The sequence below is a fragment of the Lepus europaeus genome, chromosome 5 (assembly GCF_033115175.1).
Source record: "Lepus europaeus isolate LE1 chromosome 5, mLepTim1.pri, whole genome shotgun sequence".
In the NCBI taxonomy this organism is placed as follows: domain Eukaryota; kingdom Metazoa; phylum Chordata; class Mammalia; order Lagomorpha; family Leporidae; genus Lepus; species Lepus europaeus.
The window spans coordinates 24423524-24449548 of NC_084831.1; the positions used below are offsets into that span (position 1 = coordinate 24423524).

A 26025-nucleotide genomic window follows, 5' to 3' on the forward strand; every position below is an offset into this window, starting at 1 on the left:
GCCCGGTTGGCTGTGAAGGCCTCGGGAGGCAGGAAGTCAGGGTGGAACGTGGGCGCAGGGCGGCAGGTGGTGGCGGCGACGAGGGGAGCTGCTGCCGCGGCTGGGCAGCCGGGCTGGACTGGGAGGACCATGTGAATGGGGCCAGAGGGCTCCCAGGCTGGGCAGGTAAGGAGTGCGGGGAACCGGGAGGCCTGGCGGTGCGTGGGGCCAGGCCCTGCACGAATGCAGCACTCTTTCAAACCAGGAGAGAAGAGCCTGCAGGAGGTCAGGCGGGGGCTTGGGCGGTGAAGCCAGCCGCCAAAGCTCTAAAGCCAGGGGCTCTTGTCTCGGCCCCACCTCCCTGGGGCGTGCTGCCGGCAGATCCGCTGCGCGGACATCAGGTATCACTAAGCCCTTTGGGAGCCATCCAGGCTGGCATTTTGTCCTGTGAGGATGAGGCTCCAGGCACCCGGAGAGGGCCAGACAGCTGCCCACAGACTGTCAGCAAAGCAGTGGCAGAGTCTAGGCTGGGACCCTGCACCCCCCATGATGGAGCAGGGGACCCCAGGAATTCTTTTAGTTCCTGGGACAGACCTCAGAAGAAAAAATTTCCTGAAAGAGAGAGAGGGAGAGAGAGGAGGCACCTAGGGCTCCGAGAAGAGATGCTAGCCTTGGCGACTGTCGCGGCTGGATGGAGTGGGGCCTCTGCATGGGGCAGGGGACAGCGAGGGGAGACTGGTCATCTGGGATGAAATCTCTGGGAGCACTGGTTCCGTCAGACTCTGGGAAGCTTGAGGCGACAGATGAGGCTGGAGAGGGAAGAGGAAGGACTATTTTTATCCAGACAGAGTGTAGGTGACCCGGAGCAAGGGACTTCTGACCTCACAGCTGGAAAGCGGCCATGCCTGCCCTTGCCAAGGGTCGCAGCGTGCTGGCCTCTCCTGCTGCAGCCCCGGCGGCAGGGGCAGGGGCAGGGGGTCTTGCCTATTCCTGCTGCAAACCCCAGGGAGGTGGAGACCCAGGGAGGTACCCTCAGCTGCCTGCCACCCCCTCGCTTTCTAACTCTGAGCCTGCAGATCTGGGGGGCAGTCCCCACCCCAGCCGACTTTCCAGGCTTCTCTGCCTCACTGGAGCTTCTCCTGACACACACTTTCCGCCTCGATAGCCTGTCCTTGCCTGTCTCCAGCTACAAGGCCTGTGGCCTCTTGTGGGGGCTGGGGCTGGGGAGCCCACTAGCTCTCCCCAGGGTGCTGGGGGGGTGCCCATCCGCCACTGGACAGGCACGCACTGTCCCCTCCACCTGCCCTGTGCCGACAGCCAGCTCAGACAGGGTCTTGGGGCTCAAGGTCAAAGGCTCTTCTCCAAGAAAGGGCCAAGTGGAGAGGAGCAGAGAACAGTCTGAGGGGCCCAAGGGGCTGGGGTGGGGGAAGGGGAGAGGAGGCTTCCCTCCAGGGAGCTGAAAAGCTTCTGGGAATTCTGAGGACAAAAGCCCGTTCTGGAGAGCAGCTAAGAGGTGAAGCCAAGGCTGCGATCCCTGGGTCCTGTTCCTTGCGAACTGTGGGGGTAGAGACCTCAGAGCAAGGCCGAAGGTAGGGGAGCCCCTGGGTGTGGTGTGGTGTGAAGATCACGCAGTTTGGGGTCAGGCAGATCTGAGTACAATTCCGGTTCTGCCATTTCCTTGAGTGAGCTCACCCCTCTGAACTTCAGTTTGCTTCTCGGTAAAACGGCCACAGCAAGCCCCTCCCTGTGCAGTGCTGCTGGGGCGCTGTGGCCCTGGAGGTGCGGAGCAGGTGCTTTGGGAAGGTTAGGCACTCCCTGCCTCCTGAAGATGGTGCACAAGCAGCACTGCCCGTGTCCAGAGCGTGCCTACTGGGGACCTTGGCAGGACCGTGCACCGCCCGTTCCCTCACCCTTGCAGTGTGGCTTTGCTTGCTTCCTGTACAGGGTGTGAGAACCCAGGCAGGCCGGGTTCCGAGTTGGGCCAGAGAGTCTCCCTTGGCAACAGGTCCCTCACCTAGACACACAGGCGCGCACGCGCACACACACACACATGCCCTCTCCACCCTGACCATTGTAGGAAAACACATCTGTGCAGGTATGTCAGCCACAGGGGCAGGGATGACACAGATGACACAAGCTGGGCCCTACAAATTCTTAAAAAAATATATTTATTTGAAAGAGTTACGCAGAGAGGTAGAGAGACGTCTTCCATCCAGTGGTTCACTCCCCAGTGGCTGAAAGACCAGAGCTGAGCTGATCTGAAGCCAGGAGCCAGGAGCCAGGAGCCAGGAGCTTCTTCCGGGTCTCCCACATGGGTGCAGACCCAAGGACTTGGGCCATCTTCTACTGCTTTCCCAGGTGCATTAGCAGGGAGCTGAATTGGAAGTGGAGCAGCCGGGACTCGAACTGGCACCCATATGGGATGCCAGCGCTGTAGGCCAGGGCTTTAACCCACTGAGCCACAGCGCCAGCCCCGGATCCTACAAATTCATGCACATCCTCCAGTAGACAGCTTCAAGGTCAAGCTCACTGCAGCCAAAGTAATTCTGGGCCACTGGTGTGGTGGGGATGGGGGCTTGCAGGACCAAGACACCATCCAGGAATGTGGCCTCAGACAAGCAAACCCGGTGTTGGTTACAAAGCACTGAGCTTTGTGTTTCCAATGCTGGCACCAAGGCACCTGGAAAGTGAGGGCTCTGGAGCCCGACCTACTGGCCTCAGCTACACACTCTGTCCCCTGCGCACATCCAGAGCAGCCCGAACCCAGCAAATCTCTGGAAGTCTCCCTGGAGAACAGCCTGAGCCATCTGCTCAGACTCAGGGTGTCCCAGAACCTTTTGTTCCTGTGTCCCTTATTCCATGGCCACCCCACTCGAGACAAGGACAGGAGGGGCAGGGCAGGGCAGCCTGGGGAGTTGAGAACTCCTCAAACGATGGTGTCTCCTGGCAGAGTTTTTGTGTTGGTGGTGGGTTTGTTGCTTTAGATTTTTTTTTTTCAATTATAAAATTAGCACATGGCTATTTTGAAAAACCCTAACGGCACAGAGGCATATAAAGAAGTACCCGAAATACAGCCAGCCCCCTCCATTCCCACTGCGGGGACGTGCTCACCGAGGCCGGCTTCGTGTGCGCCTTTGCAGATGTCCCTTTGTGTGGCCCTGAGAAGCCGTTAGGAACCGGAGTCTCGGGAACCAGACAGATCAGGTTCAGCTCCATCACTCATCTGTTTATTATGAGGGCTCAGGCGAATCACGTTACTGGGTTTGGCCCTCGGGTTCCGCATCTGTAAAATGGGGATAATAGCACCTACTTCATAGGATTATTACCAGAATTACATGAAGCAATGCAAATGAAGGCATAAGAGAACCCTCCATGTACAGCGATTCAGACGCAAATGGACATCTCCTCTGCATTTTGTTCTCTGGGATATCTTACTATGACCTCATCCTTTTTTAACAGTTTTAGCTAAATGTTAGCTTGGTCAATGGGAAATGGAGGTAATTTTGAGATGCTGCTTCCTGGAAAGTATTGCTGTTTTGTGTGGCTGTGTTGTTGAGAGTCACAGATATTACTGCTCAGCCAGCTACGGAGAGGCAGGACAGCTCCCTGCAAAGTGCAGAGAGCCGCTGGAGGGGACCCATCTGCACACAGGGCAGAGCCAAGCGGTGGGGACCTCTCTGCTCAGCTGTGTGTCCTCAGCTCTGTGTCAGAGCCTGCCTCATAGCAGGTACCCGTATGGTAAATTATTTATTGATTATTTGAAAGGCAGAGTGACAGAGTGGGAGAGACGGAGAGAGATTTTTCATCTACTGGTTCACTCCCCAAATGGCTGCAATGGTCCAGGCTGGTCCATGTTTAAAGCCAGGATCCAGGAGCTTCATCCGAGTCTCCTATGTGGGTGGCAGAGGCCCAAGCATTTGGGCCATCTTCTGCTGTCTTCCTAGGCACCTTAGCAGGGAGCCGGATTGGAATCAGAGGAGCTGGGACTCAAATCTGTACTCCCACGTGGGATGCTGGCCTCACACATGGTGGTTTTCCCAACTGCGCCGCAATGTCAGTCCAAGATTTTAAAAAATCTCTTAAAAACTATTTATTTATTTGTTTGTTTGAAAATCAGAGTGGCAGAAAATAAGAGAGAGAGAGAGAGAGAGAGAATGAATCTTTGATCTGCTTGTTTACTTTCCAAATGCCCACAACAGGGGCTGTTGGAGCTCCAGACTCGGGTTTTGGCTGGCAGCAGCCCATTGAGGCCATCTGGGTAGTAAACCAGCATATGGAAGATTTTTCTTTCTCCCCCTCTGCCTTTCAAATAAATAAATAAATAATTAAATCTTTAACAAAATGCCCCCCACAACCAGGGCTGGGCCAAGCTGAAGCCAGGAGCCCGGAACTCCATCTTCAGCGCCTACGGACCTTTAAATTTTTGTGAATAGACTGGCCCATTAAGGAAGCTGGGGCTCCTCTAATTCCACAACAGAGGCCTAAGTCTAGAGTTATCTCTCACAGTGCAGACTTTCCCAAAACGTGGCCTGTATGCCTCTCAGGGATATGAGGGATTTTAAGGGACAATGGGTGAATCTTTACAAATGTTAATGTCTGTGATTATTCTAAAGTGCAGGGATGTGTGACTTCTATTTATGGCCCATGATCTTGGATTTCCATTTATGGTAGTGATGTTTCCATATTAAAGGTGAAAAAGTGGTCTGTGGAAGTGCTAAAAACCATGAAGAAAAAGAAAAACTGTTGATCATTTTCGGCTGGAAAATGTTTAAGTCTGTTATAATGAAAGGTTCATGGTAGCTTCAAGTAGCAATTATTCCCACTTACTTAGTCCTTAATATGTTCCAAGCACCATGTTGAGCATTTTACTATATGCGATAATCTACATATTACATATAAGGCTCATAATAGCCCTAGATGTGGGTCCCATTTATTTAAGAGACCAGAGAGTGGGGAAGAGAGAAAGAGAAATAGGTTCCCATTCCCTGGTTTACTCCCCAAATGTTTACAATGGCTGGGGCTGGACCAGGGCCTAAACTGGGAGTCAGAAACACAATCCAGGTCTCCCATGCGGGTGCTAGGAAACCAATTACTGAGACATCACTGCTGCATCCCAGGACATGGCAGAAAGCTGGAGTCAGGAGCCAGGGCCCCCTATGTGGGACTTGGGCATCAACTGTGTGTGTGTGTATGTATGATATGTATGTATGTATCATATCTATAAATATATATATTTTGGACTTGGCCATCCTAACTTGTAGGCCAAATGCCCCGCTGTGGGTCCTATTTTTATTCCCATTTTGAAGAAGATGGAACTGAGGAAGGCTCAGGGAGTCCTAGTAACCAGCCCAGAGGCCCTCTGCCAGTGAGCGATGGGGAAGCCTTGGGATTGAACGTGGGTTACCAAGACACGAACATTCAGGAAGCAGTGTGGACTATTAAGCAGTGAGTAAGATTCCATCCTGAATAAACTCTCATGATGCAAAACATACACAGAGGTACCCAGGGCAAGGGACTCACTAAAAGAAATTTTTAAGTATATACACGTTCCTGCCTGGAGGAGTTTTGCTAAAATACCATTTAGAGTCGGGACTCTCCAGCCTATGTGTGACAATAATCAACCAGCACACTCAGTTCTGTGTTCAAACCTCTCCCAATCTATGAAAATTAATCCATGTTGTTTGCATCTAAAAAAAGACTTTTCTTGTCCTCTACGCTAAGAGACAAGTTCATTTGAACATAGTATTATATCAGGAAGGAACATATGAAAAAGGAGGAAGGGGTAGGCATATCAGAGTGTGATTTGAGTCCTGGCTGTTCCACTTCCAATCTGGCTTCCTACTAATGCACCCTGGGAGGCAGCAGATGATGGTCAAGTACTTGAGTCGCTGCCATGCATGTGGGGAGCCTGGATGAAGTTCCTGGCTCCTGTCTGCGGCCTGGTCCAGCTGTGGCTATTATGGGCACTTGGGCAGTGAACTAGTGGGTAGAAGATCTCCCTTTCTCTCTGTTCCTCTCTCAGTTGCTCTGCCTTTCAAATAAGAATTTTTTAAAAAAAGAAAGAGAGAAAAAGGAGGCAACCCAAGACATATCCCTGATTTTTTTTTTCACATCCCTGATTTATCCACCAGAAATTAGTCCCATGCCTGCTAACCCTGATTTCTGAGTATTATGGTGAAGATCCTGTGTGGACGTCCACAGCTAAGCTCTTATCGAACATGTGCCTTTGCAGATAACCAAATCTTAGCCAGAAGCAAAGACCAAAAGAGTGTTTTAAATGATTTTTTTCTTTAAAGAATTTATTTATTTATTTATTTATTTATTTATTTTGACAGGCAGAGTGGACAGTGAGAGAGAGAGAGAGAAAGGTCTTCCTTTACCGTTGGTTCACCCTCCAATGGCCGCTGCAGCTGGCGCTTTGCGGCCAGCACACCGCGCTGATCCGATAGCAGAAGCCAGGTGCTTCTCCTGGTCTCCCATGCGGGTGCAGGGCCCAAGCACTTGGGCCATCCTCCACTGCACTCCCAGGCCACAGCAGAGAGCTGGCCTGGAAGAGGGGCAACCGGGACAGAATCCGGCGCCCCGACCGGAGGATTAGCCTATTGAGCTGCAGTGCCAGCCAAGAATTTTTTTTTTATTTGAAAAGTAGAGTGACAAAGAGAGAGGGAGAGACAGAGAGATCTTCCATCTGCTGCTTCACTCCCTAAATGGCCCACAGGGGCTAGAGGTGGGCCAGGCTGAAGTCAGGAGCTTGAAACTCCTTCCTGGTCTTTGACACAAGATGCAGGGGCCCAAGGACTTGTGCCATCTTGAGCTGACTAGGAAGTGGAGCAGCTGGAATTTGAACCAGCACTCCAATATGGGATGCCAGAGTGGCAATTGGTGGCTTAGTCCACTGCGCCACAACGCAGGCCCCTTAAATAATTTCTGACAGATTTTGCTACAAAGTGGGCCAGAGTACATAGTCTTAACCTGTCTATTCTCAATGTAAAGAATTGGCCCAAGCAGCTCATGCAAGAATCTGATGCACAACCAACAGACTATTCAATAAATCAGTATGTCTATGGTTAGGGTAGGAAAATTGTTGCTAGCTTGCTTTTTTTTTTTTAAGGGACAAAATAGATTCTAGGCCCTGCCAGACAACGTACTGTCTGTGGAGCTGATAAAAATGACTCTGCCAGAATCATGATATGATTTCTTAACAGTCCTGAGATTAGAATATCTAGTACATGAGTTTCCCATAGCCTGAGATTTTTAAAATTTATTTATTTACCTATTTAAGATTTATTTATTTATTTGAGAGGCAGAGTTACAGACAGGGAGAGAGAGATCTTCCATCTGCTGATTCACTCATTCCCCAAATGGCTACAGCTGCCAGAACGGGGCTGATCTGAAGCCAGGGTCCAGGAGTCTCCCCCGGGTTCCCCATGTGGGTGCAGGGGCTCAAGGACTTGGGCCATCTTCCACTGCTTTCCCAGGCTGTTAGCAGGGAGCGAAATTGAAAGTGGAGCAGCTAGAACTCAAACCAGTGCCTATATAGGACGCTGGCGCTGCAGGCAGAGGCTTAACCTACTATGCCACAGCGCCGGCCCCAGGGATTTAAAAAAATCAATCGCATGCCATTTGACCAGGGCCACTGTGTGTGTTGAGCAGGTGGGTACTGTGGAGAAGGACAAGAAAGGGCGGGCAGGGGTGGGCATTGTGACTCCGTGGATTAAGTCCTGGCTTGGGATGCCTACATGCCATATTTCAGTGCCACTTGGAGTCCCCGCTGTTCCACTTTCAATCTGCTCCCCGCTAATGCACCCTGGGAGGCAGCAGGTGATGGTCTAAGTACTTAAGTCCCTGCCGTCCATGGGGGAGACCTGGATGAAGTTCCTGGCTCCTGTCTTTGGCCTGGTCCAGCCCTGGCTGTTGTAGGCATTTGAGGAATGAACCAGCACCTAGGAACTCTTTCTCTCTCATCTTGCCTTTCAAGGAAGTAAATAGATCTTTTATTTTTTTTAAAGGGGGTGAATAGTGCTGGTGTTATAGCACAGCAGGTTAAGCTGCTGCTTGCAATGCCAGCATCCTATATTGAAACACCAATTCGGTTTTAGCTGCTCTGCTTTTATTCCAGCCCCCGGTTAATGTGTCTAGGAAAGTGGTAGACGATGGCCCAAGCACTTGGGCTCCTGCCACCCACATGGGAAACCCAGATGGAATCCCTAATTCCTGACTTCAGCCTGGCCCAGCCCCAGCCATTGCCGTCATTTGGGGAGTGAACCAGTAGATGGCTGCAACGGCTGGGGCTGGGTCAGGCTGAAGCCAGGAGCTTCATTCTGGGTCTCCCTCACAGGTGACAGGAGCCCAAGCACTTTAGTCATCCTTCACTGCTTTCCCAGGCCATTAGCAGGGAGCTGAACTGGAAGTGGATCATCCGGGACCAAACTGGTGCTCATATGGGATGCCGGTGTAGCAGGTGGTAGTTTAATCAATTACACCGCAACTCCAGCCCCACTAAATAAATCTTTGGGAAGAAAAATAAGTGGTGGGAGTAGGCACTAAAATCCAGCTCTCAGTTCACTCTCTAAGCTTGAAATTTCAAGGAGGGGTGACCCCTTTATAATTAGTACAAAGTGCTCTGTAGACCAGGGGCATCTATCTGACTGAGAGGTGGTCTTTAAAAAATCTACAAAATTCTCAGCTTGGAGAATTCATCCCAGAAGCTGCTCTCCTATTGGTTCTGAGAGCTCGGGATATCTTGGTTCTGTGTTTTCCTCCTCCTCCTTTCTTTCAGACAACGAGAAATTCATATTTAGCTTTAATTGTGACTATTTTTCCTGACCTCCGTTGTTAGCCTGGCTCGGCCATTTCAGCTGCCCAGCCGTTTTTTTCAAACTCAGGCTGGAAGGATGAGATGCACATTTTTAATAAACTGATGTGTGCACATAGGACCTCCCAGTTACCCTACTCTACAGAGCCCTGGTGTGCTACACATCCCTGTGCACACACGGACTGGTGCAAGCCCACAGATGTGCACACACCAGCACCGTGCTCACAGGTACCTCCCTATGCACCGACTTCCGGCGTCCACTCGGGTTTGTGCACATAGAGAACATACCTTCCAGGCAGAGAGACAAGAGTCTTGTGGAGAAAAGCCTTTAGTAACAGCTCAATGGTCGGCTTCTAGATGGGGACTGGCTCCCGCCCTGACCACCTGCCTGGCTGTGTTGGTCTCTCCGCAGCCTCTCAGGACCACTCCAACCCCTTTGTGCTTCCCAGGGAGAGAGAGCAGAGGAGTCCCTTGATCACAAGATTTAGGAGGCTGACTTGAACTTTGCTTCTGCCAAGAACTCTCTGTGTTGTTGGGAAAATCGCTTGACTTCTCTGAGCTCCCAGATGCCCCATCTTTAAAACCCATGGAGAATTGCATTAGTGCTCCCTAACTCTTTCTCCTTTGGACTTGTTTGCCATTCCCTCCTCCCTCTATGGATCTCATGATTGTGATGTTTTTGCCTACTAGACAATGGTATTTGCTTTAGTTTTTAAGAAGTTTTATTTTATTTCTTTGAAAGGCAGAGGAGAGAGAGAGAGAGAAATCTTCCATACATTGGTTTACTTCCCAAATGGCTGCAATGGCCAGGACTGGGCCAGACCAAAGCCAGGAACCCGGGACTTCATTTCCCTCTCCCATGTGTGTGGCAAGGACCCAGGTATTGGGCCATCTTTCCTAGCCATTATCAGGGAGCTGGATTGGACATGGAGCACCCGGGACTCCAGTCAGCATTGATGTGAGATGCTCATGTCACAGAAGGCTGCCCAATGTGCTGCTCTCTTTCTTAATTTTTTAAAAATTTACTTTATTTGAAAGAGAGACTGAGAGGAGGAGAGAGACAGGCAGAAACAGAGAGAGACCGAGAGCAGCAGACAGAGAGGGATTTTTCATTCACTGGTTCACTCAAATACCCATAACAGTTGGGCTGGGCCAGGTTGAAGCCAGGAGCCTGGAACTCAATCTGGTCCTCCCACCTGGGTGACGGATGCAAGTACTTGAGCCATCAATTGTTACCTCTCAGGATATACATTTACAGGAAGCTAAAATGAGAAGCAGACCTGGGATTTGAACCCAGGCACTTCAACAGAAGCAGACATCTTAACTGCTACGCCAAAAACACCTGATCCTGTACCTTGTTTAGAATTAACTTTCGGCCGGCGCCGTGGCTTAACAGGCTAATCCTCTGCCTTGCGGCGCCGGCACACCAGGTTCTAGTCCCGGTTGGAGCGCCGGATTCTATCCCGGTGGCCCCTCTTCCAGGCCAGCTATCTGCTATGGCCCGGGAAGGCAGTGGAGGATGGCCCAAGTGCTTGGGCCCTGCACCCGCATGGGAGACCAGGAGAAGCACCTGGCTCCTGGCTTCGGATCAGCGAGATGCGCCGGCCGCAGCGGCCATTGGAGGGTGAACCAATGTCAAAAAGGAAGACCTTTCTCTCTGTCTCTCTCTCTCTCACTATCCACTCTGCCTGTCAAAAAAAAAAAAAAAAAAAAAAAAGAATTAACTTTCTTGTTTTCCAGCTAAAATTTTAAAACAGATACTTAGCCAAGTATGCACTGAAGAAACTATAAGATAATGTGTCAAACTAAGAAACCTATCATAGTACAATTTCTCTTCAGAGTTTTGATATACTGAATTAACTCAATGGCCTGCAACACAGTCCTGGGGTCTCCTGGGAGCTTGTGGACACACAGCTGGGAGCCACTGGCCAAAATAACTTCTGGCATTGCCAGATCCTGGGGTCTTTTGATTGCTTCCAGGCCCCACACTCCAAAGCTCACACGCTTGTTGAAGGGAGATCTGCTACGTGCAGCCGGAGGCCTCCAGGAGTGCAGAACAAGCCATAGAGGGTTCAGCAGGGGCCAGACGCTCCGCAGAGTTAACAGCATTCAGCTAAATTTAACACGGCCTGGCCTTTTCTCACTTTTGGCTTCAGTCTTAAGAGACGCCCTTTCCAGCGTAGTAGGTAAAGCTGCTGCTTGCACGCCAGCATCCCATATGGGGGCTGATTCAAGTCCCAGCTGCTCCCCTTCCAAACTAGCAGCTGCCCTCGGAAAGCTTCGGAAGATGGCCAAGTGCTTGGGCCCCTGCACCCATATAGGAGTCCTGGAAGAAGCTCCTGGCTCCTGGCTTCGGCCTGGCCCTGCTCTGGCAGTTGCGACCATTTGGGGAATGAACCATAGGATGGAAGATCTCTATCTCTCCCTCTCTCTCTGTAACTCTGCCTTTCAAATAAATAGATAAATCCTATTTAAAAAAAAAAGAGAGAGAGAGAGAGAGATCCTTTCTGTGGGTTCCAGATTCAGCCCAAGAGCCGGCCCTCCCTGCACTTTCTATTGGGTCCCTGTGGCTCCTTCTCCCTCCACACCTGACGCTGGAGTCTGGACTCATTCTGTGTTGGCCTTTCCTTAGGACTGCACCACATTTCATCCTCCTTCTTCATGTGTTTTAGAGACTTTAGTTTATTCTCTCCTCCAGGGCTCTTGTTAAATACAGCTATTCCCCCTCCACCTCAAATTCGAACCCCATGTCTGCCCTGCTCTTCCCACCCATCTGAGCAGCTAAGTTGTTTTGTCCCAGTGAGCCTCCATGCCTTCCTCCCAGATCCCAATGCAGCCATTTGCTGCTTCCAATCCTGTCTTGTCTCTGCTGCCTATGTTTTATTAAGCATACACACGTTCAAAAATAAATTAAGATTTTATTTTATTTGTTTGAAAGGTAGAATGAGGGAGACAGACAGACAGATAGACCAAAAGAAAGATCTTCTATCCACTGGTTCACTTCCCAAGTGGCTGCAACAGCCAGGGCTGGGCCAGGCCAAAGCCAGGGACCAGGAACTCCATCAGGGTCTCCCGTGTGAGTGGCAGGGGCTCACGTACTTGGGCCATCTGCTGCTGCTTTCCCAGGTGCATTAACAGGGAGCTGGATCAGAAGTGGAGCAGCTGGACTCGAGCTTGTGGTCCTGATACAGGATGCCAGCGTCTCAGTCAGTGACTTAACCCATTGCACCACAATACTCGCACCACATCCTGTCTTCATTGTTTTTTTAATTTTAAGATTTATTTATTTATTTATTTGAAAGGCAGAGCAACAAAGAGAGATGGAGAGACGGAAAAGAGAGCAATCTTCCATGTGTTGATTTACTCCCCAAATGGCCACAACAGCCAGATCTGGGCTAGGCTGAAGCTGGGAGCCAGGAACTCCATCCTGGCCTTCACCTGCGTGACAGGGACCCATACACTTGGGCCATCCTCCACTGCCTCTCCAGACACATTATCAGGGAGCTGGATCAGAGGTGGAGCAGCTGGGCCTTGAACCAGCGCTCTGACATGGGATGCTGGCACTGCAAGTGGCAGTTTAGGCCGCTGTGCCCCAGTGCCAGCTCCTTTGTGATTCCAAACTTTCCACATCTTTCTCTTGTCTTTTTTTAAGGCCTCCAAAAACGTGAAGTGTGGAAGGAGCCTTACTGACCCAAGTCCATGCCCCCTCTGATGCTGGCATGACCGCCACAACATAACCAGCTTGTGGTTTCCCAGGGCCTGTGGGAGTATCTCGAACAACAGGATGCTCACGACCTAACAAGACAGCTCAGCACATCTTAGGCTGTTTCCGGGTGCCTATTCGTCCTCTCTGGGGGCTTTTATCGCTAGTCACTTCCTAGCCATAATAAAAGTAGCAGTCCGAAAGTCATTTGCAGCCTTAGATGAGTGGATTCTGGCCTAGCAGGGTTTGTGAAAGATCTATCTGGCCCCTGCCCTGGAACTCCAGTGAGGGGGACACATGGAAGCTTCCCTTGACAGCTTCTCTCTCTCTCTCTTAGGTTTATTTATTTACTTGAATGAAAGAGTGAAAGCAAGAGAGAGAGAGAGAGAGAGAGAGAGAGAGAGATCTTCCATCCACGGATTCACTCCCCAGATGCCCACACGACAGCCAAAACTAGGCCACGCCACAGTGAGGGAGGAGTCAGGAGCTCCATCAAGTCCCCCATGATGGGGGGGGGGGGGGCAGGGACTCGTACTTGAGCCTTCACCTGCCGGAGTCCAAAGGGGAGGAGGGACGCTAACCCAGGCACTTGGGTGTGGGGTGCAGGCATCTTACCTGCCGTGCCAAATGCAGGCCCCTCGTTGGGGGCCTCTATTTCTTTGGCTTGAAATTCCATGCACATTTTGTACTTCCCTCCACACTGGACTCACACTGTTGAATTCACATGGATAAGGTCAAGCCACACTCACGCCCGGGGAAGATGCACTCCGTGACTTCCGGGCCCCGTGGAGGCTCTCAGAGGTTTTTTGCCAGTTCATCCCCTCCCTCCCCCACCAGGGACTGCTGAGGCAGAAGGAGCTGTTAACCAAGCTAACATTTATGGATGCTCATTAGAAGGGGACGATCCCATTTGACAAAAGAGGAAAGTGAGGCTCAGGAAGAAGGGTTTCAGCAAACAGCACAGTGTCAGAGCAGGCATTGGAACTTCAGTCTCTCCAGCTCTGGGCCTATCTCCTGATTCTCGATGACCAGAAACTTCCACCACTCCCTCCTTCCACTTAGATCCTGGACGGGCTAGCAGCTCCGGTTCTGCTCTCCCCACACAGGTTGTGTGACCTTAGCCAGGCCTCTCTGGCCCAGGGTTGCTCAAATAAACACAGAGGTTAGGCTGGATGGCTTCTAAGACCTCTGTGGGTTTAACCCTCCACATTCCAGCTGGCATTGATGAATGTGTATGGGGGGAGGGGGGGCTTTCAGGCAAGTGAGTTCCCAGCCTCATCTAAGGGGTGGGACTGACCCATCAACCAGTCACATGGAACTCAGGGCCCAAGCCGAGGATTGTGGTCTGAGGATTCAGAGGAGCCTGGGGTGAGTGGAGAATGCAGAGCCAGGGAAGGCCTCAGAGTAGGCCAAGGGCCGGGAGAGCCTGGAGGGTCCAATTAGAATTCAGCAGGAACACAACCGAGCATTCCAAGGTAGGCAGAACCAAAGGTACCAACACTCGCACAAAGATTGCAGCGGGGGTCGGGGAGGCATTGTGGCAGTGGCAGGTAAAGCTGCCACTTGCAGCGCCGGCCTCCCATATGGGCACCGGTTTAGGTCCTGGCTGCTCCACTTCAACAAGCTCCCTGCTGATGGCCTGGGAAAAGCAGGAAAGCCGGCCCAAGTGCTGTGGCCCCTACACCCTCACGGGAGACCCGGATGGGGCTCCTGGCTCCTGGCTTTAGCCGTTGTGGCCATCTGGGGAGTGAACCAGCAGACGGAGGATCTGCCTCTCCTTTCTGTAACTCTTTCAAATAAATAAATACGTCTTTAAAGATAAAGAAAGAAAGAAGGAAGGAAGGAAAGAGAGAGAGAGAGAAAGAAGCATTGGGTATTTGGGAAAGGCAGGAGTAGTTCAGAACACAGGACGTATGTGTATGTGTGTGTGTGTGTGTGTGTATAGCAGAACAAACTGAGAAGGTGGATTTGGTCTTGGTATTAAAGGGTCTTGCATACATAGTAAATTAAACTCTGAGGACTAGTTTTTAAAATTTTGCCAGTGCTGTGGCTCACTAGGCTAATCCTCTGCCTGCGGCACTGGCACTCCAGGTTCTAGTCCTGGTCGGGGTGTCAGATTCTGTCCCAGTTGCTCCTCTTCCAGTCTAGCTCTCTGCTGTGGCCCGGGATGGCAGTGGAGGATGGCCCAGGTCCTTGGGCCCTGCACCTGCATGGGAGACCAGGAGGAAGCACCTGGCTCCTGGCTTCAGATCGGCGCACGGCGCCAGCTGTAGCGGCCATTTGGGGGGTGAACCAACGGAAGGAAGACCTTTCTCTCTGCTCTCTCTTTCACTGTCTTACTCTGCCTGTCAAAAAAAATTATTTTATTTATATAAAAGATGCAGATAGGATAAAAGAGAAAAGAGACAGAGGCAGAGAGAGACACAAAGAGATCTTCCACCTGCTGGTTCATTCCCCAAATGCCTGCAACAGCCAGGGCTTGGCCAGGCTGAAGCCAGGAGCCAGGAACTCGATCCAGGTCTCCCCATGTGAGTGACAGGGACCCAGGTGCCTTAGTCACCTGCTGTCTCCCAGCGTGCACATTAGCAGGAAGCTAGAGTGGACGGTGGGGCCAGGACTCGAACCCAGGCACTCTGAAATGGGATGCGAGTATGCCGTGCAGCGGCTTAGCCATCTCTCCACACGCCCACTGCAGGGCCTGGGGTTTTCCAAGCAGTTCTCAGGAGCAGGGAAGGCGCAGCCTCGGGGCTCCTAGGGGCTTTGGAGTGGGGCCGCCACGCTGCCGCAGGAAGATCCGCTGGCTCTGACCGGCTTTATTTATGGTGTTCTGCTTGCTTTCAACTGACAAAAAGTTTCCACTGCTGTAACAGGCAAACAAACAAAATAAGTTATGGCCAACAGGGCCCCTGAAGGGTTTTCGTGTAGTAGGAACTCTGTGAGGCTGACCGCGTGGGTGTGTGGGGAGGCAGGGCCTGCCTACCAACACCGGGGAGAGAGCATCGGCTTCTTTGCCTGCAAGGGCAATTGTATTAGGAGGTGGGGGTGGTAGGGGACCCAAGGCTCCCCCAAGGCTCTGGGGAGTTTGTGTGATCTCTAGGAGGTAGTCCCCCAACGGCAGAGGGAGGAAGTGGGTAACTAGACTAACAAAGGTGCCTGTGGCAGTTTGCCCATCCCAGGTGGGAGGGCGGGGCCTCTGGCTCAGCCTGGGGAGCCTCGGGTGTGGTGCTGTTCCGTGTGGCCTGGGGGCTGGGGGGGGGGAACCCCAGTCAGGAGTGAGGGTCTCCCATATCAGTTTTTCTGTAGCTGATGGATGGGGGCCCAGGAGCTGAGCATCTCACACTCCTGGGGAAATTCCCAGGGCAAGGCCCTGGGATGCTTGACACTGGGGGAGCCCGGTCAACCCCCTCTTCATTCTCCCAGGGACCATGGGCTGTAGCTGCAGCTCAAACCCTGAAGATGACTGGATGGAAAACATCGACGTGTGTGAGAACTGCCACTACCCTATAGTCCCACTGGAAGGCAAGGCCACGGTAAGAGGCCAAGCAGGGACCGCGGTGAGGGAGCTGGGGGGAGCACACAGCAGAGGGAGAAACGGACCACCACTGTGGGTCCTGTAAATCAGAGGGTGGCCCTGCCTGGATGCAGGAACAGAGAGGTCCAGAGAGGGGAAGGGACTCTTCGAAGGTCACAAGGCAAGCAGTTGTCCAGTTCAGGGGTGAGAGCATGCCAGACTGGAGAAGCAGAGGCGAGCAAGGCAGGGGTAGGCAGCCAGAGGCTGACCCGGCCTTCTGCCTGCTTACCCCCACCCCACAGCTGCCCATCCGGAACGGCTCTGAGGTTCGGGACCCACTGGTCACCTATGAAGGCTCAAACCCTCCGGCATCCCCACTGCAAGGTAACCGAAACCAGCGGGGCCTGGAAGATGAGACCTGGGGATCCTTGGCTCCCTAGTCCTCCCTACATCCCTCTGCTCTGTCCCGCCCCTCTCTTCCTGTCCCCTGCCCTGTGACTCCAGAACTCCAGTACTGTACCTACTCCCTGCCTGTCCCAGGCCACTGCCTCCAGCCCCCTTGTCTTTACAGACAACCTGGTTATCGCCCTGCACAGCTATGAGCCCTCTCACGACGGAGACCTGGGCTTCGAGAAGGGTGAACAGCTCCGTATCCTGGAGCAGTGAGTGCCCCCTCCCCACCCACACACCCTGCTTTGGCCGAGGGAAGCAGTGGCGGGGATCCTTCCTGTGGACCCCTGACTGGGTCCGGGTGGGCGTCCTTGGGAAGCTCCGGGATGCTGGCCCGGCGCGACTGGGGGTCGTGAGGAGGGTCTCCAGCGAGTCCATGGCTGGCCGCGCTGACAGCCTCTGTGGCGCAGGAACGGGGAGTGGTGGAAGGCGCAGTCCCTGACCACAGGCCAGGAAGGCTTCATCCCCTTCAACTTCGTGGCCAAAGCGAACAGTCTGGAGCCCGAACCGTGAGTGGGGATGGGAGGGGTGGGAGCAGTTCTAGGGACCCTGGAAGAGGTCAGTGACCCTGGGGTGGCGGCGAATGCTTAGGGAGATGGCGGAAGAATGGACCAACTCCCGACGGGCTTCGCTTGTGCCCTGCGCAGCTGGTTCTTCAAGAACCTAAGCCGCAAGGACGCAGAGCGGCAGCTCCTGGCGCCCGGGAACACGCACGGCTCCTTCCTGATCCGGGAGAGCGAGAGCACCGCGGGTGAGCGGGAGGGCGGAACCTTGGTGGGCGGGGCCCTCGGGCGCGGGCTCGCTCGGTGGGCGTGGCCTCGTCTGGTGGGGCCCGATGGGCGGGGCTTCAGGAGGCGGGCCTCGGTGGGCGGGACCCTCGGTGGGCGGGGCCCAGTGGGTGTGGCTCGGTGGGCGTGACCGCAGGCGGGAGCTGCGGAGCGCGAAGGTGTGGGCGCGCCTGGCCGGAAGCCATCCCTCCTGATCTTCAGTTCCTTCTCTTCGGTTCGTGCATTCATTCACCCAGGATCATTTTCACTGTCGGTGCGGGATTTCGACCAGAACCAGGGAGAGGTGGTGAAACATTACAAGATCCGTAACCTGGACAACGGCGGCTTCTACATCTCCCCTCGCATCACTTTTCCCGGCCTGCACGAGCTGGTCCGCCATTACACCAGTGAGCAGCAGGACCCCTCACCTGTGCGCTGGCAGCCTGTTTCCCCTGCTCCCCCTAGGGGCGCCCTCCTGCGTCTGCCCGTGTACTTCTTCGTTCCCCGCAGTGGCTGCGGTGTGGTACCCGGCCACAGCCCCAGATGTCGGTGACAGCTCATTTCCCCTGGGTAGGCACGTGGAGGCTCCGGGGCCTCCCAGCCCTGCCCTCCGACGGCCTCTGCCATGCTGGCCCTTGCCCGCGTCCCCGCAGGTGCTCCGGACGGGCTGTGCACGCGGCTGAGCCGCCCCTGCCAGACCCAGAAGCCCCAGAAGCCTTGGTGGGAGGACGAATGGGAGGTTCCCAGGGAGACGCTGAAGCTGGTGGAGCGGCTCGGGGCCGGACAGTTCGGGGAGGTGTGGATGGGTGAGTGCGGCGCTCGGGGACGGCCTGGGGGGCGGGGCGGGGGCGTCTGCTGCGGACCCGCGACCTTGACCTACCCCGGCCCCCGGCTCAGGCTATTACAACGGGCACACGAAGGTGGCGGTGAAGAGCCTGAAGCAGGGCAGCATGTCCCCCGACGCCTTCCTGGCCGAGGCCAACCTCATGAAGCAGCTGCAGCACCAGCGGCTGGTCCGGCTCTACGCGGTGGTCACCCAGGAGCCCATCTACATCATCACGGAATACATGGAAAACGGTGGGCGGCCGCCGCGCATGCTCGCTGGGGAACACCGCTGGCCCCTCGGGCCCTGCTGGAGGGCGGGGAGACGCTGTTTCCTCCTGCCCAGAGCTAGAGGCCTTTCCGGGGACTCCCAAGACTCAGCTCCAGGGGTGGGGCGAGCTGCCGTTGGGGCCTCTGTGGAAGCCCCCGCACAAGGTGGCAGGCTCTGGAACAGCATCCCCCCTGATTCAAAGCTCTGCCTTGATCCCAGAGTGAAATGGGTCCCTGACCCCGTTTCTCTCTCCCACCTCTGGGAGTTGGGAGGGTGGTGGTTCTGTTCCAAACGGCCCTTTTTCAGTTTTGGGTGAGCTCCTACTTCAGTAGCTCTGCTGTGGAATAGCATAAGAGCCCGAAAAAGACAGGCACAGCTTTGCGCACACTGACTTGCTGTGTGACACAGGCCGAGTCCCTGTACCGCGTCTGGCGCGCAGTTTTCCTAAGGAATAAAGCAGAAGTTTAAATGGGCTGGCCCAGAAGTCACCCCAGGTGTTCCTTAAAGGCTCGGGAGCCTGGGTCAGGGCCCTGGATGGCTTTGCACTACTCACATCAGTCCTCTCCGTCGCGGTTTCCACATCTGTAGAACGGTGGGACCAGGACAGGGGTCACTTCCTCACCGTCTTTGGGAGGCTGCAAGGTGAGTTACGGAGAGCCCTTAGCACAGTGCCTGCTCCATGTTAGCAGCTCAGGCAGGAACCCGGCTCTGCTTCTTTGGGAGCACAAGGTCTGCCCCTCTTTCACGAAGGGAAGCAAACTGTGCATTGGCTCACGAGTCGTGGAAGTCACCTAGATCTTAGGTGCGCCAGCTTTGGAGTGAAGGCTTGCGAAGGAGTCTTGGGCTCACTGGAGGAGAGCGTGGGGGTTGATGAGCACCGTCTGCCGCCGACCGAGGAGGAATGGCAGCGGGTGTCCCTGCACGTGCTGGGGCTGGGTGAGGCCTGCGTCTCTGATGACTGCTTCAGCACGCCGCTCGTACTGGGCGCATGTGGTTGCTGTCATTCACACACAGAGTTTTAATCACTTGGAAAGGGCCAGCGGTCACTGACTGTGTTCCAGCAACTCTCATCCTGGTCTTCTCCTAGTCACCTGCCCCCCCCCCAAGAATGTCCTTCCTGCCACACCCCACCCAAGGTACACAGCCCACTCAGACAGGGAGAAAGGTCTTGCATCCGCTGGTTCACTCCCCAAATGGCCACAATGGCTGGAGGTGGGCTGATCTGAAGCCAGGAGCCAGGAGTGTCTTTCGAGTCTCCCATATGAATGCAGGAGCCCAGGCATGTGAGTTATCTTCCACTGCTTTGCCAGACCATAAGCAGAGAGCTGGATGAGAAGAGGAGTAGCCAGGACACGAACTGGCGCCCATATGGGATGCTGGTGCCGCAGGCAGACACTTCATCTACTACAACTCAGCACCAGCACCGGGAAGCCCGATTTTAGTAATTGGCACTGAGAAAACCAGAGTTCAAGTCATGGAAAAGTTCCAGTGTGCATGGGGAGGCAGATGATGCTGCAATTTGTGGTGCCTGCTGGCATCCAGGGAGACTTTCAGGAAGGGTGGCCTAACTGGGTTAGAAGAAGAAAAGAAAGTAGAAATTTCAGGGCCCAGTGCTGTGGCTTTGCTGGTAAAGCCACTGCCTGCAGTGCCAGCATCTCATATGGGCACCAGTTCGAGTCCCAGCTTGTCTTCTGATCCAGCTCTCTGCTATGGCCTGGGGAAACAGCAGAAGATGGCCAAGTGACTGGGCCCTTGTACCCGCATGCGAGACCTGGAAGAAGCTCCTGGCTCCTGGCTTCAGATAAGCCCAGCTCTGGCCATTGCTGTCATTTGGGGAGTGGATGGAAGACCTCTCTCTCTGTCTCTCTCTCTCTCTGCCTCTCTGTAACTTAACTCTGTAAATAAAAAAAGAAAGAAAGAAAGAAATTTTAGCAGGCAGATATGAAACAAAGAGGTGAGCCCAGTGGTCTGTGTGAAGGATCTCAAAGTTGTCATTGATGAGTGGAGTGAAAGAGGCCAGCAGGGGAAGGAGAAGAAGCTGCAAATGTGTACCATGCGGGACTCTGAATGACTTTTACCCTCATGGTGATGAGAAACCTACAGGCCCTTCCAATAGGGCCCTCACCTTGTCCCTGAAAAAGCCCCTCATGTATCCTGGGCTTCTCACCTTGAACAAGCTTCTCCATTTTCACTCCTTACTCATCCTTCCAGACCCCCAGCTGGGGGACAAGGGTCTGAGGGCCTCCCCCTGGGGCAACTTGGCTCAGCAACTCTTGCTTCTGCTTACAGGAAGCTTAGTGGATTTTCTCAAGACCCCTACAGGCATCAAGTTGACCATCAACAAACTCTTGGACATGGCAGCCCAGGTAAGGAGGCTAAAGAGGCCCTGGGCGTTGGGCACAGGCCAGTGGGGGAAGCTGTCAGGCCCAGCAGTGCTGACCTGTACCCGGCCTGCAGATCGCAGAGGGCATGGCATTCATTGAAGAGCGGAATTACATCCACCGGGACCTGCGGGCTGCCAACATCCTGGTTTCTGACACCCTGAGCTGCAAGATTGCAGACTTTGGCCTAGCACGCCTCATTGAGGACAATGAATACACAGCCAGGGAAGGTAGGCGTGGGGTGTCAGGGAGGTCTGGGGCCTGTACCTTCTGGCTAAGCACACACATTTTGTTTCTCCCCAGGAGCCAAGTTTCCTATTAAGTGGACAGCACCAGAAGCCATTAACTATGGGACATTCACCATCAAGTCAGATGTGTGGTCCTTTGGGATCTTGCTGACGGAGATCGTCACTCATGGCCGCATCCCTTACCCAGGTCAGCACCAAGGACAGGACTGAAAGGGGCGATGGGGAAGGACAGCAAATCCATGTCTTCCCACTCGCTTCCTCCCAGGCTCAGAACCTGAAGCTCTCTGGTTGCTTCTCCTCTGTCTTCTCAGGGTGTCTCCAACCTCCCTAACAGATGCCACATCTCCCGGGGCCAGCCTATATCTCTGTCTCTGAATCTCTCCCTTCTAGAACCCCAGCTCTTCTAATTCTGGCACAGGCAGCCTGGTATGGTGGAAGTGGATCTGGCTTGGAAGGCAAGAGGCTTGTCTTTTATTACCAGATCTGTAACTGATGCTAACTTTCTTTTTGTTTTTATTTTTTTTTATTTCTTTTTTTTCCTGTTTTTCTTTTCTTTTTGGTTTTGATCAGACCATTCCTTCTCTTTTTTTAAATAAATTTTTAATTATTTATTTTGTTTATTTGAAAGGCAGACAGACATAGTTAGAAATCTCTTATCTGCTGGTTCACTCCCCAAATGCCCTCATAACTGGGACTGAACCAGACTGAAGCCAGGAGATGGAATTCAGTCCAGGTCTTCTGTGTGAATGGCAGGAACCCATCTACTTGAGCCGTCACCTGCTGCCTCCCAGAATGTGTATTTGCAGGAAGCTGGAGTTGGCAGTGGAGCCGGGGATTCAAACCCAGGCACTCCAATATGGGGGGTGCAGCTATCCCAAGTGGCCTTACTTGACTGTTGTGTCAAATGCCTGTCCTAGATCACCCCTCCTGCTCCCATCTGTTAAGCGTGAGATCACAGTGGTGACTGGCCCATGCTGAGCTATTATTAATCATCACTTTGGGCCGTCACTTCACCTCTGTGAGCCTCAGTTTCCTGAAAAACAAGTGATTATTTGTAAAAGAGCCTGGCTCAGAGGAGGTGCTCACTGAACACTGACTTCCGTTTCCTCTGAAGCTTGCCTTCTAAAGAGGAAGAGAGATGTGTAAACAGCCAATAGCCCTCCCCTGCACTGCTTCCCCCCTCCCCACCTCCCTGCATTCAGCCAAGACAGAGACGGAAGGTTTTGAAAGGAATTGACTTGGGAACTCTGAGGAAGGGAAATGGAACACACAGACAGGAGTAGGGAGGTCATGGAGCCCAGTGGCTGGATTTGCAGGGGCTTTGCACATCTCAGAGCAATGTGAACAGAACTTTGCTCCTAGGAAGGCTCTGTGGGGTCAGGTGAGGGACTGAAGGACCATGGCTTTGTCCCCTCAGAGTCTGGAGGCAGTGCTGGAGCTAGAACCACACACCAGACGTCCTGCCAAGGCTCCCTGCTGCTCCTCCATTGTTCCTGCAGAGTGAAAGCCCAGTGATCAAAGGCAACTGACACGTGGCACTAGGGTTTGGGGGAATGGGGAGACATGGGGACCTTAGTGAACTTGTATCTGCCCCAGCAGATGGCTGTCACTTATGGTAGGGGCATCTGAAAACCAGATCTTCTGTGTTTCCAAGAGAGACCAAAACTTGGAGTTTTAGGAAAAGCTGCTCATTTCCAAATATTGGTAATGGACTCAAATTGTTTAAAAACACCATATGGGCATTAGGCCTACCAGTTAAGCCTTTAGTTAGGACACCTGTGCCCCACATGAGAGTGCCTGGGTTCAAGTCCCAGCTCCAGCTCCTGACTCCAGCTTACTACTGTGGACAATGGGAGGCAGCAATGATGTCTCAAGTGGATGGGTCCCTGCCATCCACTGGGAGACCTGGATTGAGTTCCTGGCTTCCAGCTTTGGCCTGACCTAGCCCTGGCCATTGTGGGCATTTGAAGAAATGCACCAGCATATGGGAGGTCTGTTTGTGTCTGTCTCTCTGATCTTGCAAATGAAACAAACAAATGGAAAATCAACTATCTGGTCCAAAGCAAGCTGGGCCATCTTCAGGCTGGGTTTAGCTGACGGCTGGCATCATTGACTCTCGTGTTCGGTTTCCTGGCTTACGTCTTCTGCTGCCTGGATTTTAAAATGTGAGGAATCCAGAGATAGGAGCCATCCAAGGGCAAGGGCTGGGGAAGAGGAGTCTCTACTGATAAAGGTCTAGCCCCAAGCTTAGCAGGAGCCAAATTTCAACGTATGTATTTTGCTGGGACCCTCTAAGGGTTTGGCCTTTGAGAACTGTTTGTCACAGCCTTCTCTCAGGAGAGTGGAGAAAAGGCAAGAGGATACATGGATAATTTTAAGATAGGGTACCAGGATGTGGCCTGCATCCCATATTGGAGTGCCAGTTTGAGTCCCAGTGACTTCACTTCTGACACAGCTGATGGCTCAAGAGCTTGGACTGCTACCATCGATGTAGGAGACCCAAATGGAATTCTGGGCTCCTGGCTTTGGCCTGGCACAGCTCTGGCTGCTGCAGGCTTTTTTTTTTTTTTTAGATTTTTTATTTTATTATTATTTTTTTTTATTTTTGACAGGCAGAGTGGACAGTGAGAGAGAGACAGAGAGAAAGGTCTTCCTTTTTGCCGTTGGTTCACCCTCCAATGGCCGCCGCGGTAGGCGCGCTGCGGCTGGCGCACCGCGCTGATCCGATGGCAGGAGCCAGGTGCTTCCCCTGGTCTCCCATGGGGTGCAGGGCCCAAGCACTTGGGCCATCCTCCACTGCACTCCCTGGCCACAGCAGAGAGCTGGCCTGGAAGAGGGGCAACCGGGACAGGATCGGTGCCCCGACTGGGACTAGAACCTGGTGTGCCGGCGCCGCAAGGCGGAGGATTAGCCTAGTGAGCCGTGGCGCTGGCCAATTTTTTAAAAATTTTATTTGTTTATTTTTAAAGCTTCTCTCTGTCCCAGGGACAGCACTTTCTTTCTTTTCCTTTTTTTTTTTTTTCTTTCTTTCCTTTTTTTTTTTAGGATTTTCTTTATTTATTTGAGAGGTAGAGTTACAGACAGAGAGAGGGAGAGACAGAGCGAAAAGTCTTCAGTCCACTGGTTCACTTCCCAAATGGCCACAACGGCTGGAGTTGGGCCGATCCAAAGCCAGGAGCAAGGAGCTTCTTCCAGGTCTTCCATATGGGTGCAGGGGCCAAGCACTTGAGCCATCTTCCACTGCTTTCCCAGGCCAAAGCAGAGAGCTGGATTGGAAGAGGAGCAGCTGGGACATGAACTGGTGCCCATATGGGATGCCGGCACTGCAGGCAGAGGCTTAGGCTACCATGCCACAGTGCTGGCCCCCTGTTGCAGGCATTTGTGGCGTGAACAAGCAGATGGAAGATCTCTCTTTGCCTTTGAACCTCTGCCTTTCAAGTAGATGAACACAAACATTTAAAAAGAATAAAATGAAAACAGGGAGTTACATTCTTGCAATTCATCAGAGAAGTTCTCCTTGGGACAAGAAGCCTGCCTGGGGGAACAAGACCAGCACAAAAGGAGGGAACCAACCCAAAGACTATTTGGTCTGGGTCATGGAGGGGCCTGGTGATCCTTCTCAGTCCCAGACAGAGTCTGCTTCTCTGGGCCTGGGCCCTTCTGTCTTCCTGACTCACATTTCATGTGCCTGGTCCCAAAGTGGGAGAAACCTCACCATTGCCCTGGCTGTGGGCTCCCATCCTGCCCTGGGTCCTGACCTACCTGTCATTATAATAATCACAATTTCCCTTGGTGAAGCAGCTCCTAACTGGGCCTTTATATACACTACCTCGTTCAGCCCTCATAATGACTCTGGGAGGGAGGAGCAACAGCTTACTCTGTGTTCCAGATGAGGAAATTCAGGCCCAAAGACATGAGGTTGGCAGGAGATGTGGGGGGAGCACGCCGTGGCACAGTGGGTTAAGCTGCTGCTGCTTGGGACACCCACATCCCAAAGCAGAGTTCCACTTTGAGTCCCAGCTCCTCTGTATCCGATCCAGCTCCCCGCTAACGCACCTGGGAGGCAGCAGATAATGGCCCAAGTACCATGCGGAGAAGGATGGAGTTCCTAGCTCCTGGCTGTGGCCTGGCCCAGCCCTGAGTGTTGTGGGCATTTAGAGAGTGAACCAGCAGATGGAATATCCCTGTCTCTGTCTCTCCCCCTCTCTCTCCCCCTGCCTTTCAATTAAATAAACAAATCTCATTTTTTTCTTTAAAAAAGAGGTAAGGTTGCTGTCCGTGGACCCACAGCTAAAATGTGCGTGCTAATTGAGTGTTTGAGCTGTATTAGGTAGTCGGGTGGTGTGAATGACATCAGCAGGTGCTGCCAGCATGGCCTTACCGTTGAAGAAGACCAAAATCCTTTTGAACTGGTGCTCAGACTCTGCCAGTTACAGGTGCTAAACATCACCCTCGGCTGTGCGCTTTGACAGCCTAAAGCCTTGATGTCCTTTCTCCCATCAACCTCCAGGGATGACTAATCCTGAAGTGATCCAGAACCTGGAGCGGGGCTACCGCATGGTGCGCCCTGAGAACTGCCCAGAGGAGCTGTACCACCTCATGAAGCTGTGCTGGAAAGAGCGCCCAGAGGAACGGCCCACCTTTGACTACCTGCGCAGCGTGCTGGAGGACTTCTTCACGGCCACAGAGGGCCAGTACCAGCCCCAGCCTTGAGAAGGACCTTCCCCTTCATGCCAGCCTGGCTTGGCGAGATGGAGTTCTTGTGCCAAACCCACATGGCCTATGCACATATGGACTCTGCACATGCATCCTGCCCACGTGCAACACATATGCATCTTGTGCTTGTACATACATCCCGAGTTGCATGGGTTTTGCACATGTGTCTTGTACATGTGTAGCCTATGCATGGATGCCTTGGACACTGTCCAAGGTGTATCTTTCTAAGCACTCCTACTTCCTGATACCACAGAGACAGGAGAGAGTCCTGTGATTGACACCAGCTTCTGCCTGCCCACTTTTCTTTGTCCAAGCCCTCCAGAAGCTTCTTCAGGGTTAGGACCTTATCTAATACCTCTGTG

At 53.1% G+C, this 26025-nt stretch overlaps 1 protein-coding gene across 1 annotated transcript; it reads left to right on the top strand.

Annotated features, from left to right (window-relative positions):
• Positions 1–85: 85 nt before the first annotated feature.
• LCK (LCK proto-oncogene, Src family tyrosine kinase) lies at positions 86–26025 on the top strand. Its single transcript, XM_062193230.1, has 13 exons — positions 86–165; positions 15918–16027; positions 16311–16392; positions 16580–16670; positions 16869–16967; positions 17106–17209; positions 17483–17632; positions 17879–18031; positions 18123–18302; positions 20608–20684; positions 20776–20929; positions 21003–21134; positions 25458–26025. Exons 2-13 carry the CDS (start codon positions 15923–15925, stop codon positions 25658–25660), a joined length of 1530 nt encoding a protein of 509 aa, XP_062049214.1. The 5' UTR covers positions 86–165; positions 15918–15922; the 3' UTR covers positions 25661–26025.

What these genes read in the sequence shown, in the direction of transcription:
- LCK (XM_062193230.1), top strand. Translation starts at nt 15,923, where the DNA reads ATGGGCTGTAGCTGCAGCTCAAACCCTGAAGATGACTGGATGGAAAAC. An exon ending in CACTGGAAGGCAAGGCCACG is followed by an intron (nt 16,028 to 16,310) that starts GTAAGAGGCCAA and finishes CCCACCCCACAG; the next exon opens with CTGCCCATCCGGAACGGCTC. An exon ending in GTTCGGGGAGGTGTGGATGG is followed by an intron (nt 18,032 to 18,122) that starts GTGAGTGCGGCG and finishes CCCCCGGCTCAG; the next exon opens with GCTATTACAACGGGCACACG.